The sequence below is a fragment of the Chelonia mydas genome, chromosome 3 (genome assembly GCF_015237465.2).
Source record: "Chelonia mydas isolate rCheMyd1 chromosome 3, rCheMyd1.pri.v2, whole genome shotgun sequence".
NCBI classification, from domain to species: Eukaryota; Metazoa; Chordata; order Testudines; family Cheloniidae; genus Chelonia; species Chelonia mydas.
Window position 1 is genome coordinate 57,787,859 of NC_057851.1, and position 16,055 is coordinate 57,803,913.

Here is a 16,055-nt window from a genome sequence, read left to right on the forward strand (position 1 = left end):
AGTGGAGCCCAGTTTACTCCCAGGCATTACATTTCTTCACAAACCCACTAGTCTTTTAAAGAACTCAAATGTTTTATTGTCTGTCAATGAACAGTTAAGGTATTCAGGCAGTCCTCCACTGATTCTTCATCATTTGTGATTACCCTCACAATATTTCCACCTTAGTTTTCGAGTTATGAGGGATAAAAAGTTTGTGCTTCTGGCAAAAGTAATAACACTTTATTTTAATTTTGAAGATACAGAAACCTTAACTCTGGAAAAATGCTGGATTTTTTTTTAATTATTATTTCAAGGCCTTGCTAAACTGTTGTGGGTCTATGAGCAGATTCTAAGTCAGTTTAGAAATAAAGCATACATTTTTAACACTGAAGGTAATTAACAGTTGGAACAATTTACCTAAGGATATGGTGGATTCTCTTGCTTGGAAATCTTTAAATCAAGACTGGTTGTCTTTGTAAGAGAAATGCTATAGTTCAGACAGGTTTGGCCTTAAAAATCTATTACTCTAATTACACTTTACAGCATCATGAAACATCGTAATGCTGGAAAGGCCTTCACTGTGCATTTGTCAAAGAAAGCATTTAAGGGAAACTAGTGTCGTTTCTGCCAAGTCAATCCTTATTTTTCTTGTGTACCATACACAAGTTTATGGTTAACTAATGTCAGGGTTATCATGTTATGTGCCATGTTTCTAAGAAAGTAAAGTCTGGTTTATTATATGTCATGTGGGGAAAACCTGCTTCAGAAATTAAAGGCAACAACCATCAAGTGAAATAAGAACTGAGATATGTAATATACTTACAAGTCTAACAAAATTATGGGTGAAATATTTACAAACATAGGAATCTTTTAAAAAAGTCTTTCAAAAATAGCTATCAAAATATATACAATAAAGCAGTATAACAACTAACTAGGAAGAGTATAAACAACTACAGTACATTATGAAACATTAACATTTATTTCTCCAACTCTTTCTTTCTATATTCTGAGAGAATCCTTTCTTTAAGAGCAGGGTAGTTTTACATATCTTTAGTTTTTGGAACCAAGAAATGCATCCTTTGATGTCAAGAATTCTGTGGGTTAGGAAAACTGATCTTCAGGTTGCAGTGTTTCTTTTTCTTTCAGGTCCTGTTCTGCTCTACCCTGCAGACTGGAGCGGTTTCTATTATAGTGAAAAGGGGATTTGTGAATACAAAAATGTCATACTAATATAATACTATATGACTTGTTCATATTCCTCAAACTTCTGTCGCACATCTCAGTAAATAGCATGTAATCACTAAATTATCAGTAATGTAAAGGTGGATATTGATTAGTCGACAGTTCTGAATTTTTTTTTTTTTTTTTTTTTTAATAAGTAGTCACTTATTGTCCTCTCAGCTGGCTTTGGTTGTAACATCTTTCTTAACTTGTGCTCTAGGTGGATGTATTCTGAAGAACAAATCTAGTCAGTCTTTAGAATGCTGCGCAGAATTGCTAGGTTTGGATCAGGATGATCTGCGTGTCAGCTTAACCACCAGAGTCATGCTTACAACAGCAGGGGGCACCAAAGGAACGGTTATAAAGTAAGTTCAGAACACTCCTCTGTTCAGCTGTAAATGCAAAAGTAGCCCATTTAAAAATAAATTGTAAAAGTGATTATAGATTTTATTTTTTTTTAATTAACAGCCCTGCATTGTTCAACACACATCTGCTTGTCTGTAAACAGTCTCTGAAACATGGACTTTGACGCAGGGTTTCTCAGTCTTTCTCATTGCTTTAATAACAGAGTCAACTTCCTGATACCAAAGTGCTTGAAACAGTAAATAAAATACTTACCACCACAGCAGTTTTTATTCTCTCACCCTCACCTTCAACTGTAGGAATTGGATACTATCCGTGTAACAAAAATAGCAATTATGAGTGATATATATATTTAATACAATATAAGTAGCATCACTGAAGTAAATTGTTTAGAGAGTTCAGCCCTTTGCTTGTACATTTGGGAGAGGGCAAATGCTCTTAGGCCCGTGCTTAACCACTTTTAAGTACAAACTGAATCAATTTTAGCATAACAATGATTACTTAAAAGTTAAGGGAAAACTTAGAATAGTAATTAAAAGTGTGTAGCACCTTTCAAGATGCGAACGGAGATGGAAGTGAAAAATATTAGCTTGTAAGTAATGGTGGTTGTGCTGGTTGTTTGTGGTGGTTGTTACAGTAGTTTGATTTTACTAAATGATCTAAAATGTACCTGTTGCTTTTCTGTGTTCTTATATTTGCTTTCATTTTGAAGGATAATGTGATTGCACTACAGTATTATGATTAAGTCATTATTTTTAAAAAATAAAAATTGACTAAGTTTTGAATTTTGTTTAAACTTCTGTATCAATGAAGTTAGGATTAAGTGTAAATGTATAGCAGTAACTTGTTAAATCCATAGTTAAACCTCTCAAAATATTTAATTTTTTGTGTTAACAAATATTCATTTAAGGGGATCATGGCACTGTTAATTAATATTAGGCCTAAAACTTTAATATATGATTGCTATAATCTTGTTGGGAATGTCCTCCAGATTTTAAACTGTTTTTATTTTTAAATATACCATTTTTATGATTGCAGAAAAATGGGCGATTTTCCCCAGTTTCTTGGCAACAAAGTTTGAGCTTCTGCTGTTTAAGCAGTTAACTACTGCAGCAAAGGATGTTCACAGAACTGTGCATATAGCTGCTGTTTATATGCATCAACAAAGACTTAAAAGAAAACTGCACAGTTAGCTTTTGTTTCATTAGGAATGTTAGAAAAATAGAACAAGAGGACAAACTAAAATGAAAAGAAATGTGCTTTAGCCATTAAAAGGGTTATTGAATTTACTTGCGTAAATAGTAATAACACATTAAAAAATCAGTAGTTCCTTTTAAAAGTGTTTTTATTATAGATTTTTATTAAATATTTATATCACTTGAGATTTAAAATGTTACTCATTACTATGATATCTTTTTGTATTTTATAGCACTAAATATTGTCATAGCAAAAATAGAATAAGTGTTGTACATCTATACAAAATAGCAAATGGTTTTGAGCAATAATTTGGTTTGACTTTGGTATATCACACTGTGGTCTTGAGTTTAAGTTGAGCACTCAGCAAGTTAGTTAATGTACATTTATATTATATCATACTTACGAGGTGAAAAATTGATCTTAAAGCACTTTGGAACAGTGGCATTTCTCTGGTCATACTCTGAACTTTAGGGATGGAGTTGCTTACCACAACATGAATATAGGCAAGTCTGCTGTATGAACTGCTGTAGAGATTTTTTTTAAAGTAGGTAACACTGAGGCCTGCTTCCCGACTGAAGGCTATTTAGAATGGTCTCCAGGCTTGAACCATACTAATGCTGATACAGTATTTTAGGTCTCTGTTAAGATTGATTCTGCACCCCACAATATGTGTGAGCTCTAGCCTGCATCTTTTTCTTCCACTACTACATTATACTAAATGGCAGTTCACTTGTAGCCTTTCCCCTCATTTCTAGTTAAAATAAACCAGGGGTGGCCAAACTGTGGCTTGTGAGCCACATGCAGCTCTGCTACCATTAAAGTGCAGCTTGCAGAACCTCTCCCCACTTCCCGCACCAGACTGGGGGGAGCTCGGGACCTCTGTGCCTTGCAGCAGGGTGGTGGGGTAGGGGCTTCTGCCCAGCGGGGCAGGGGGTCATCTTGGGGCTTCAACAGGAGCAGGGCTGAAGCTCCAAACCCTGTTAGGTGCCTCCCACGGGGCTGAAGCCCCGAGCCCCAGCAGATGCATCCTGGCTCTCAAACTTCTGAAGATTGTTGTATGCGGCTCGGACGGTCAGTAAGTTTGGCCACACCTGGAATAAACAATCAGAATCTTTAGGCAGTGATGTGAACACTTTATCCTGCTTGTCATTGTGCATGAGAAGGGGATTCAATAGTGAGAACTTCAAGATGGCCACTGCCGGTAAAAATTAAAATGGGGTTGGAAATAAGAAGGGGGGGAATCTGTGAAGGAGTGTTCTAAATCCTCTGGAGCAGACAGGACCAGCTTTCCCCAGATGTTTAAGAACATAAGAGCTGCCATACTAGTACACACCAAAGGCCCATCTATCCCAGTATCCTGTCTCCAACAGTGGCCAGTACCAGAGCTTCAGGGGGAGAGTATAGAATAGGGCAATTATGGAACGATCAGCTTTTGGCAGTCAGACATTAAGGGTTGCCCTGAGCATGGGGATGAATTCCTGACCCTCTAATAGCCATTGACGATCCTCCATGAACTTACCTAGTTCTTTTTTTTTGAACCCTGCTATACTTTTGCCCATCACAACATCCCATGGCAATGAGCTGTGCCAGTTAATTGTACTCAGTGTGAAAAAATACTTCCTCTTGTTTGTGTTCATAGAATATCAGGGTTGGAAGGGAGGTCATCTAGTCCAACCCCCTGCTCAAAGCAGGACCAATCCCCAGTTTTTGCCCCAGATCCCTAAATGGCCCCCTCAAGGATTGAACTCACAACCCTGGGTTTAGCAGGCCAATGCTCAAACCCTTGAGCTATCCCTCCCCCCCAAAGCAGGTGTTAAACCTGCTTCCTATTAATTTCATCAGGTGACCCCCGCTGAAGTATAGTTAGGGTAAATAACACTTTTTTCTATTTAGGTTTCAGAGTAGCAGCCGTGTTAGTCTGTATCCGCAAAAAGAAAAGGAGTACTTGTGGCACCTTAGAGACTAACAAATTTATTTTCTATTTACTTTTTCAACACCATTCATGATTTTATAGACCTCGGTCATATCCTCACCTAGTTGTCTCTTTTCTGAGGTGAACAATCCTAATCTTTTTAGCCTCTCCATATATGGAAGCTGTTTCAATGTCTCTCTGGTTCTTCTTCTCTGAAAAATGACTGGGGGAGCCAGATCAAATTTGCTCAATTTACAACTAAATGAGCAATATTTTTTTTTTAAACTGCCAGACTTGCATACTCCCCTTGGGGTAGGAGTCTACTATGTTCTTTCTGACTAGCAGTTTTCATTGGTAACCCTGACCCAATGTTAACAGGTGTATCATTTCTCTTCTTATTCATTCTAACAGTTATTAGGATTTAATTTTTCTCAATGTTAATCCATGAGACTGCATGTATTCTGTGTTTTATGCTTACTTTTTGTGGGGCACATGTCATATTTTTAAAGCAGTCTTTTACAGCCTAGAGTTCACAAACTGCAAGCAGTTGGCACTACTTCCTCAATCTAGATCTGATTTTTGGATCACAAAAAAGTCTCCCTATACCGCATGATATAGGGAGCACCGATCAAGTAGCCCATATTGTAGGAAATGCGTCCTTTTGGCATCCCAGAAGCCAGAAAATGTGGGACGGGGCATTATTTCCTTTTCTCCTAGAAGTATGGAAAGTGAGGAGGGAAGGATGAAGTGGAAAGGAAAAGGAAAATTCCTTTCCTTCCTTGCAACCAAGAAAAGGGAAGAAAGAGACCACTCTTACGCTTTCTGCTCAGCAGGATGTGAGAAAGAGGGTTTGGGAGGGAAGAAGGATAGTAAGTAGTATGATGATATTGCATTATTACTCTGTCTCAGTACCTAATAACTCTCCAACTACATTCCATCATCTCAGTGCAGTGTCAGGACACTATATTGTAATTCTTTTGTGCATTTTAAGTTGTGAAAATGCATTTGTAGAACCAGATTTCTCTCTTTCCATGGGTTTCTTCTGTTTGAAGTAAGTGCTCACAATAGTTGTTTTGTGCAGTCCTGGAATTAACATTGCTGCAGTAGTTCAATCTTGAGTAGTTCTAATATTTTTAATAGAATAAATACCCTAGCAGTTTCTTAGCTACATGGGTTAATGATGTAACATCTCAGTTTTTTATAACCGTTTACATACTTTATAGCTAAAACAATTACATCCTTAAATAAACATGGTATACTGGATTATATAAGAGAACTGCAATTGACATGAATTGTTGTGAAGATTACCAGACTGATCTCTTAAATATATCAAAAGGGAATGTAAAGGTACCTTGCCTCTATTTATAAGATAAGATTCCTGTCAGTACTTGTTACCGTAAGATAAATCAGGAGATACTTAGTGGAAGAAGAGATTGTGTGTTAAGCTAATTACTATCTAATGTAATGTAGCTCCAGTTGTCCATAACGAATGGAGTTTTTGCTTTCCTAATTTATCATTTATGATAGAAAGTGATCTCCGATGTTAGAAGTACTGTCTTTGAAAACATATTTTTTCGCAAGAGAATGTAGTGCTTGTAAAAGGAGACTAACTCTGCTATGGGTATACAGAGCTAGTTTAACATGGACAGCTGCACTGTGTACGCTTTCTCACTCTGACCTGCCAGTTCTTCTCAACCCTAATTGAAAGAGAGCCCTGTAGTGGTTAATGCTTCATAATTATGAAAATCATGACCTCTTACATGGATGTCAGCAGCAAATGTTTTAGTTATGATGGCTGCGGGGGCAGGGGATAAGTGGATTCTTGTCTGTTTGAAAAGCTCCATATTCGAATACCAAAGCCCCGGGGTGCTGGAACAATTTTTGTAGTGGGGGTGCTGATGATGGAGACCATGGAAACCATGCATTTGGTGGTTGTTATTGCTACTTCAAGCCAGGGGATGCGGCAGCAACCCCAGCACCCTTAGTTCCAGCACCACTGCCAATGCCCTTAGCCGTTCAGTCCATCCCACTTCATCCCTGATCTTTTTTTAACACAGACATATAGTTGTTCTGCTAAGAAAAATTAGATTCCATTATCAGCAAAGCTCGGTCAATATTGTATTCTAATTTTCTTTTAAAAGAGGTTTACAGCATGTTTTGTGGGGGCTTAACATTTCCGTGCAAAATTTTGGTCTTGTAAGGGCCTGATCCTGCACCACTGGAGGTAGTGGGAGTTTTGCAGTTTGATTCAGTGGCAGCAGGACTGGAGCCTGTGCGTGTGTGGTGTTTTTTTTCTTTTTTCTTTTTTAACCATATTAAAATATATTAAAAATATTTTTCCATATTTTGACTTCTCTTGAAGCTAAAAGTTTCCTTGTTTGAGATGTCTCTTCCCACACATCTAGTTGTACACTGGTTTCTAGCAATAAATGTATAACTTATTGCACATATGAATATCTGACTATCTGATGGATTTCTCTAGGTCTCTCTATATTTTTGTGATGTCCAGATGATGTAATACTTCATTCTTATATAAGTTTTCATATGTAAATCTTTCAAAGGGCTTTGAAAAGACTTACATTCTCAGGAGATTAGATAGCTGCTTCATAAAGCCAAAATATGGTAAATAGACATTTTAAAATACATGTAAACATAGATTTACCTAACTGGCTTTAGATTTACCCCGTGTGCTTGGAACCTTTTTTGATCACGTATTTCTTAACATTTGAAGTCATGAACAACTTTTAAACAGTAAAACCAAGAAAAAAAATGTGAAGCTGGGAAAAGCACATTGCAGTGTAAAGGCTGATCATTAGAAGAAGAAAAGCCAAAGGACATGTTCTCCTTTTCCAGACGATTAAAAAAAAGCAAACACCCATTCCTTTTTTAGCATATAAACAAAATATCATTTATATTTCGATTTGTGTCCAGTTTTGCACACCCCCCCATTACTGATAAACTGATGTCCTAGTCTTTGTAAAAGCATAGTAAACTGTAATTAATAAATAAATAAACACAAAGCAAAATTGAAATCATGATACCATCATGGTGGCAGCTGATGAATATTTTGTTACCTGATGAATATTTTGTTACATTGAAGAGTATTTATTTATTTTATTGGCTCTTCTATGGCACTTATCGCTATGGTGTCTGAGTTTATCTTCACAACACTCCTATGAGATTGGGAAGATGTATCTATGTTTTACAGCTAGTGTAGTTAGGCTCAGAGTGATTGAATTACCCAAAATCACATAAGAAGGCTGTATCTGAATTGGGACTAGAACCCAGGTTTTCAGGGTTCTAGTCCAGTGCCTTAAGCAAAAGACTTCTTCCTCCATCCTTGCAGTCTCAAGTGCTTAACAGTGAAAAGATTCTGAAACTTAATGATGTCTCTGTTTTTTGTTTTGTTTTCTAGGGTACCCTTGAAAGTAGAACAAGCAAATAATGCACGTGATGCGTTGGCTAAAACTGTATATAGTCACCTTTTTGATCATGTGGTAAACAGAGTAAACCAGTGTTTTCCATTTGAAACCTCTTCTTTCTTCATTGGCGTCCTAGATATAGCTGGTTTTGGTAAGTGCTCTTTTTTTTTTTTTTTTTTTACCAGTTTCATGTTTCCCAGATAGTTTACCTATTCTACTGCTATCAGAGATGCAGTGATTCATACATGATTTTGTGGTAGGAAGTTTTTGGATTCTCTTGTCCTTTATCATTCGTGTATGTGTACACACACTCTAGGTAGGTATAATGGTATATTAATGAGAGTGGACACTATTCAGATTATTCTGAGATATGAAGGTATACGGGAGTTTCTCAAGATGTTAACAGAATCTCTAAATCATGAATGTGAAGCTGGACAGGTCTGTTTGTTTGAAACTGGACTTCAGAACCCGGGGGTGTCTACACAGACACTACTTTTTCCTGTGTGTAGCTCTGTCCAGCCTGTGCAGTTTGAGTCCAAGAAAATTCCCAGACTAGGCCTGGCAGAATTTGATTTTTACAGTTTTGGTGGATAATATTGATGTTTGTTTTTAAGCATTATTTTCAATTTTAATTGATTTAAAGGTTCACAGATGTGGGAAGTTAGCAGGGGGAGAGGTCATACAATAATTATTTAATGACAGTAGATGTTGAGAGTCAAAAAGTAAGTTTTATAACTATTAAAACAAATTGGCAACATCTCATTTCAAAATATACAAAGTGAATGTCCTTAAATCATGTTCTTAAGTAGCATTTTTCGTACTTTTTCCTATGTGTAAATTTTGATTGTTATCTACAGAAGTATTTTTTCATCAATTTAATTAACGTTTACCAGCATTTACTGATAAAAATCTGATCCTTCCCAGCCTTTCCATGGCCCTCTCTGGTTTTAACAGCAGCACTGACTACTCACTATTCTGAGGGGAGCCTTCCTCCTTAGAGATGTTAGTATAAAGCTATACTGAGCTGTCCAAGCCTTCCTTTTTCCTTGAGTGGGGTCTGGTTCTGGACAACCAATGAGATCATGAGCAGCATTGAATGTGCTTACAGTTTCTCATACAATCTTAGGGGGAGTGGAGTATACTGACTGATATGCAGATGAAAAAGAGACTCAGGCCTGGTCTATAGTACAGAGTTAGGTTAACATAAAGCAGCTTACGTCAACCTAATTATGTTAGTGTACACACTACTGCCTTGTCCCGCTGATGTAAGTGCCCTACTACACCCACATAATAACTCCACCTCCACAAGAGGCGTAGTGCTTATGTTGGTGTATTTAGGGCAATGCAGTGTCTGTGTAGACACTGCCTTACTTACATTGGCTGACCAGCTTTCTTTCTGACCAGAAAGCCAGGTAGCTAGAGTTTGGCTGCCCCCCCCCACCCCCCGGCTCTCCATTCCCAGACAAGCTGCTACCTAGAGGCTCCCCGCCCAGCGAGGTGAGAAGTCTGCGCAGCTGCTCCTCCCCCCTTCCCAGCTGGGAGCCTAGGGGGCAGCTGATCTCTCCACGGGGAGCCATGAGCCCTGGCTCTCAGCCCCCCACACTTCCCCTCTTCAGTCGGTGGACGCACTCTTGTTGAGGATGCATGCCACCAACAGAAGGAGAGTAGTGTGGACATCAGCCACGACAGTGATGGCCAGGGGAGTCACAGGTGGTATGGCTCTTGTAAGCGCTGTGCTGTGAAGTAGCTTCAGGATGGTAGTGTGGAGATAAGGTCCTTTTTCCACTGCATTCTTGCTGCGTATAATAGTAATTTGTATTGGAGAGTGTGAGATCAAATATAACTGTCTGCAAGTTGTTGGTTCCAGAAACATGAACTTTCACATCCTTTTTATTTCTGGTTTATACCCAACTTATTACAGGTACTATGAGACTCAGTAAAACCACTTCATTCAATGGATCTTTTCATGGATCTGAACAAAAGATTTGAAGTGAAAATGTTAACTCTATTAAACTGCCCCCCCCAACATTATATAACTAAATTCTCAGAATACTAACTTATCATAATTCAAAGCAATTTAACATTTTGTTTTTCAGAATATTTTGAACACAACAGTTTTGAACAGTTTTGTATAAACTACTGTAATGAAAAGCTGCAGCAATTCTTCAATGAAAGGATTCTGAAAGAGGTAATTTATATCCCACTTCATGTCTGAGTAACCCACTGACTTTTCGGAAAAGAAAAGTAAGATAAGGGTATGTGAAATAGCAGTGCTTTCCATAAATTTTGTTCATTTCCCTTTTAATTACAATTAAAGAGCCTTGTGTGTCTGTTATAGTGTCGAGTCAGGTGTATACTTGAGGAGAGTAGTTTGCTCTTGGTTGAAGCATTTTTCATTTGTTGAATATGTCAGAATCTTTCCCAGTCTGAGTTGGTTGGTGCTTTGTTCATCTTCGGGAACATGCATTAAGAGCAATGCGCCTCACATCTTCCTGTACTAAGCAATTATTATTATTAATTGTAGCGTGTTAGCATCTAGGTGCCAGAGGCAGAATAAACGTACAATGGAGACAGTCCTGGATCTGAAGAGTTTACAATCTGAGTATGAGATTATAGGCAACAGATGTGGGTTGGGGGTGGGAAACACAAGGAAACAATGACATATCAGTCAGTTTGATAAACCGGTCACAGCACATGAAATGCCTAACCATTGTTTAGTGTAGGCTTTGTGGCAGAGAAGATTTCTACAGAGGGATCTGAAAGAGGACTACAAGGTGAAATCTAAACTGCACCATTTTTATGGCTTTCCTTGTCTTCCCCGTGCAAAAGGAGAGAGAGAGAGAGAGAGAGAGTTCAGAGGCCCTTATTAAACTGCATGTGTCCCATGACTGCACAGGTTTTTTGGCACTACTCCAACTGCCCTGCTTAATTAAGAAATACTTTCTCCTCAGATTGTACTATCAAATGTGACCCATTCTCAACAAGTAGTGCTCATGAAATCAGTATGTTTGAAACTGATCTAGGACTTAAAAGTAGTGAATAAAAACTAAAATAACACTTTTGTGTTCAGGTTGGACTTCTGCTGCATATTGAAAAGACTTTGTTGAAAACCAGTATGATTGGATAAACTACTGGTTAAACTCTGAAAAGGGCCATTGGTACTTTGGCTGGGGCAACCTGAGAAGAGCAAGACTCAGAAACAGCTCCTTATCTTGTGTCTGCCTGTAATTTTGAAGAGCTAGGTAGAAACGGGATAAGAGCATGAGAGGTCAAAGAGGTTTATCGTATTCCTAAAGAACAAGAGTAATGGATTGGGCAGATTGAAGAGGCTCCTCTGAATACTGGGTGAAGTGAGCCAGGCTTTTTAGAAGCTCAGGGCAAGAAAGAAGCTGGCTGCTTTGGCACAGTTTCATCCCCAGGAACTAATTAACTTTAATTTTAGGACTGTGTTGACTTGTGACCTGAGAACATTTGCTACGTAAGTCACTGAAAGAGAATATCAAACTCCACCATGCAATCAGAAAAGTGACTTTGTAATCGTAGTTTGAGAACTTCTGGATGAACTCCCAGATAGAGCTGTTTTCAGAAAAACTGAATCGGTGACTAAATTGTTGGAAAATCAGGTTTTCATCAGACTTGTGAGAGAGAGGATTTTTCTTGTCAGAATGGCAGGAACATTAAGAAAATACTTCAAATTCCAAGGCCAAAAACTTTTAAAAAGTCTTGTGGTCTCTGTGATGGCATTTAATCACCTACAAACATCCTGAGCTTTTGGAGTTCTTGGATTCTCTGTTGGATAGATGTTGTCCTGATAGTCTGAGATTGTATGGAGATAGCAGGACTTGGAGCTAATATTCTCATCAGTCTTACTAGCTGTATTTAAATTTAATTTACTTCCTTTCTAAGACTCACTAAATTATTTATAGCAGTAAGCACTTTAAAAAATTTTTTTTGAAGCTAACAGTAACTAAAACTCTTTTGGGTTCAATCTGGTGGTAGCCCTTTTTTTCTAGGAGATTGAAGTTAGAAGGGACATACAAGCTTTACTTTTGAAGGTGAGATAAGACTTTGTGAGCTGGTACTTTCAGAGAACAATTACAAATAACTAATTTTCATTACTTTATAAAGCATACTAGAAAACTAGGTAAAAGGTCAGATTATACTGAGTAGCATTTTTCTGAGCAAATAGTTATTGTACTTCAATTACCTTGAAGATATACCAAAGCCAAGCAGATTCTTTTAACTTTTTAAATGTGAAACTGTTGTTTACAGTGCTTTTCTTAAAAGTTTGGATACTATTTGAGCTGCTTCACCTGTCACATTTGCTGGGTTAAAGCCTATCGTGGCCAAAGGAAAGATTGTATATTTAGCAATATGCCTAGCAGGCTATTGCAGACATAAATTTGCTAAGACAGGCCAATAATTAGGAAATAAAAAAAGCTGTTCTCTGCCTATTCATGGGAGTACTTGGAAGAATATTTAATTAAAATTACAATACATTGAAAAACAGTAATTGATGCATACTCAGAGTTTGCAAGCTTTGTGCAGATGAAAGTGGCATTTGAGTATATAATCAAATAATTTTAATAGTTTGAACTCTTTAGATTGGGTTTCATTTAGTGACTTATAATGTGAGATGGCTTTAGAGTTTGTTACTACATTTAAATGAAATGTAACATTGTGGAGAGAGGATGATTTCTCCAAAATGTATCTAAAGTTTAATTGTTTCTCTTACAAGCCCTATCTGAATGCCACCCTCTAATTTTGTCAGAAGTAAATCAATCTGGCTGAATGTCCTTGTGGACTGGTGACATATAGGAATAGTGTTTTGCCACAAGTTTGAGGAGTTATAGGACAAGATATTTGCAAGATCAGAAGTTTGAAAACATGAGTTCATATCCCCGGAAAAGTACCTTAACTCTTTTTTCTATTTCATATTTTTAGAGCAGCTTGGCATAGAAATTCTAAACTTAGTTTATTCTATTTATTCTTATTGATGACTTCAACAAGGTGAATTTTGTAGTTTCCTGAAAGGTTTACTCTGGGCTTGTGGGAATTCCTGAGTGCCTCAAATTCTAGAGCCTATGTGTGGAGTTTTAGATGTCTGGAGCCACTGCCTTTGAATTTTAGTTTGTATACATACTGGCTGAAAATTTTGAATTAAAGATATAAACATCCATAGGTAAGCCAATAGGCATTCTATGGAACTAATTGTATCTGGGCACCAGCTACTTTCTTGGTGGATAGTTTATTCTCAGAGTGTCTTGCATCTTTTAAGGGTTATGATCCTTCTAATTCTATGAAAGAGAGCCTAGTATTTCCTTCTCCACGTTTGCATTTACAGAGCTAGTACAGTGGATATAGGAAGGCTTATTTCTTATATCAGGAGCAGACATTGGCTTTAGAATCAAAGCAAATATATTCATACTCCTAAGCTTTGAGGTCATTCACAACTGTCTTTTCCTACTTGTCCACTCCCTTCTCTTATCACATGACCCCCACCTTCAGTTTTGCTAAAGATGCCAACCTGATCCACTAGTGGGCTGGATGGTATATGGGCTTAGATTCCCTTTATTTAGGGCAACTGTTCCTCAGGTGTTCAGTGGAGTTTCATATGTAACACCTTCTTAGACCATCCTCTAGGGTCTGTAAATGTGATTACTATGATGGGGGTCGGCTCTGCGGAGTTTCTAGGCTCCCAGCCATGCTACATTTTCCTGGGGTAAAATGGAGTTTCCCCTTTACACCAGGCTTTTTGCCCTTCTTTTTGTGGCTTGCACCCACTGTTCATAGGAAACAGCCAGATCCTGTACAACTGCTTCCTGTACAGAACCTAAAGTGTTATCTCAAATGGTTTCTCTGATCTCAGAGCAAAAGCTCAGTAGATGCCCGTATGCACAGGGGTCAAATAACTTGTCATAATCAGCCTCTTCCCCGTTTGCTCATCAAATCACACATTTTACATACAGATTCTCTATGACTCATCACCTTTTCAGAGGTTTCTAAATCTCACCCTGTACACATTAGGGGTAATTTGAAACCTTTGCAACACAGCCTTTTAAAATTCATCATACTTCAAATCCTGTTCAGTTTCCACTTCATTTAAAAACACATTTAATGCTTCACCCGAGAGCTTTGCAATCACTGTGGGCACTTTCTGGGCTTCTGAAATTTTATGTAATTTGCACAGTCTTTCAAAAGTACAGAAGTATTCTTCAATACAATCTGATCCTTTGTTCTCTGGGGATAATTTATCTCAGCTGGGTGTTCCTTGTGGAGAGGAAACACTTGGGACCTGTGGGATCTGTCTATGCTTTTCCTACCAGCTCAGGTTACACTGTCTTTCCTTCCCTTTTTTTGGGCTGTCCCTTTTTTCAGTTCCATGTTTCTCTAATGGGAAGCTCTCTCTTCTTCCAGGGTTTGCTGGTATGCTTCTCCTTGCTGTTGTGTTTCTACCTCCCACTGACACTCATTTCAGCTTCCCACTTCTGGTATTCGCGCACTCCTGTCACAGCTGCTCATTCTTTATCTTTCTGTTCAGCCTTCAATCTGGCTATTTCTAATTTCATAGACGTTTCGCTGTTGCTCATTTTTATACTTTCTTTTGTTGCCTGAAATAAACAGAAGAAAACAAACTGCAACTGTTTTGACTGTTCCCAGCCTTCTCACGTAAAATCTACTTTATCAGTGCTTGAAATGTGAACTTCAGTCAACCAGTCGGCAGTGTGTAAATCCTGTCAAGACCACACCACTGTGATGTTCTGATCAGGACTCCCAGAATTGTAAGCCACTGTCTTGCCCCTCTGCGTCAGCAAGTGAGAACTTTTCTGCTGCTAAGCTGTGTGTCAGCTCCCTGCCATTCCAGCCTGTCTGCCTTGCCAGCAAACTCCTCGAGAACCTACCAATTTAAACTATGTCTTGTAGGTAACAAGCAGTTAACCCCAGTACCCGGAGATGTCTCCCTGGGTATTCACTGGACACTCACAGAAAGTATTAAATTCAATGCTTCCAAAGAGACACAGCACACATCAGCCTGTTAGCTTAGCTGAAGACTCAAATTTTCTTCAATATAACAGCACTGAGATGGTTTATAATAAAACTAAGAATATGTTTATTTACAAAGAACAGAGATTTAAATGATAATAAGCAAGGGAATAAGAGACAGCTGTGGTTGCAAACAAAACACGCTTTTTAGTGTCTAAAACTTAATTTTAGCAAGTTACAAACTGTTACAAGTTAGTTTCCTCTCTTACATCAAGTTACCAGCACCTCTGGTCCTCCTGGCCAAGGGATCCAACTTTCACAGGTTCAGAGAGTGCTGTTCCCCATGTTCCCTAAATGATGAATAACTAAAATGTCTTTCTGCACCTTCTGTTACCAAAAATCCATTGTCTCTGCCTCAAGAGCCAGGAAAGCTTCCTGGGATGCAGATTCCACACCCCCGCCCACCGTGTGCTTAATAAGTCATCTCCTTTGCCACCCATTAGCTTGATGGCTTTGTTTACCTTATATGTAAATATACTTTCCTTGTACTGTGCCTGTAATCAAGCCAGCCAGACATGCCAATCCACATTCTTTTGTTAGGCTTGGTGTATGCACTGCCTTCCAAACACACTTAAAGAACATATATTTCCAGCACACACACACGTAACTCTATTTACACAGCCTGTACACAATGCTTTTTGGGAACAGTGTGTCACTAGTATGTTTCCATATGATACCTTACATGACACCTTTTTATATGCCTCTTATGACAACTGTGTGTTGTGGGTACTGAGTGTGCCAGGCCTGATGTGAGTTACATTATGGTAGGCCCTCTGCCATTTGGCATTGAGGGGCATCCAGGGCCACAACTTATTGGTTAACATCTCATGTAATAATCTCTGTGCCTTCTATCTTGATGTCCATTTTTCATGGAAAAAGAATAGATCCACAATCCTGTTTGGGCCTTCTGGTTGCTG

General features: G+C 38.3%; 1 protein-coding gene across 13 annotated transcripts in view; it reads left to right on the forward strand.

Annotated features, from left to right (window-relative positions):
* Nucleotides 1-16,055, forward strand: part of MYO6 (myosin VI) — a 177,374-nt gene that overhangs the window by 87,353 nt on the left and 73,966 nt on the right. For all 13 annotated transcript variants that reach the window (XM_037894355.2, XM_043542540.1, XM_043542542.1 and 10 more), the window contains exons 12-14: nucleotides 1,421-1,565; nucleotides 8,088-8,245; nucleotides 10,191-10,282. In XM_037894355.2, coding sequence (XP_037750283.1) covers nucleotides 1,421-1,565; nucleotides 8,088-8,245; nucleotides 10,191-10,282 — 395 coding nt within the window. The remainder of the gene's footprint in view (nucleotides 1-1,420; nucleotides 1,566-8,087; nucleotides 8,246-10,190; nucleotides 10,283-16,055) is intronic.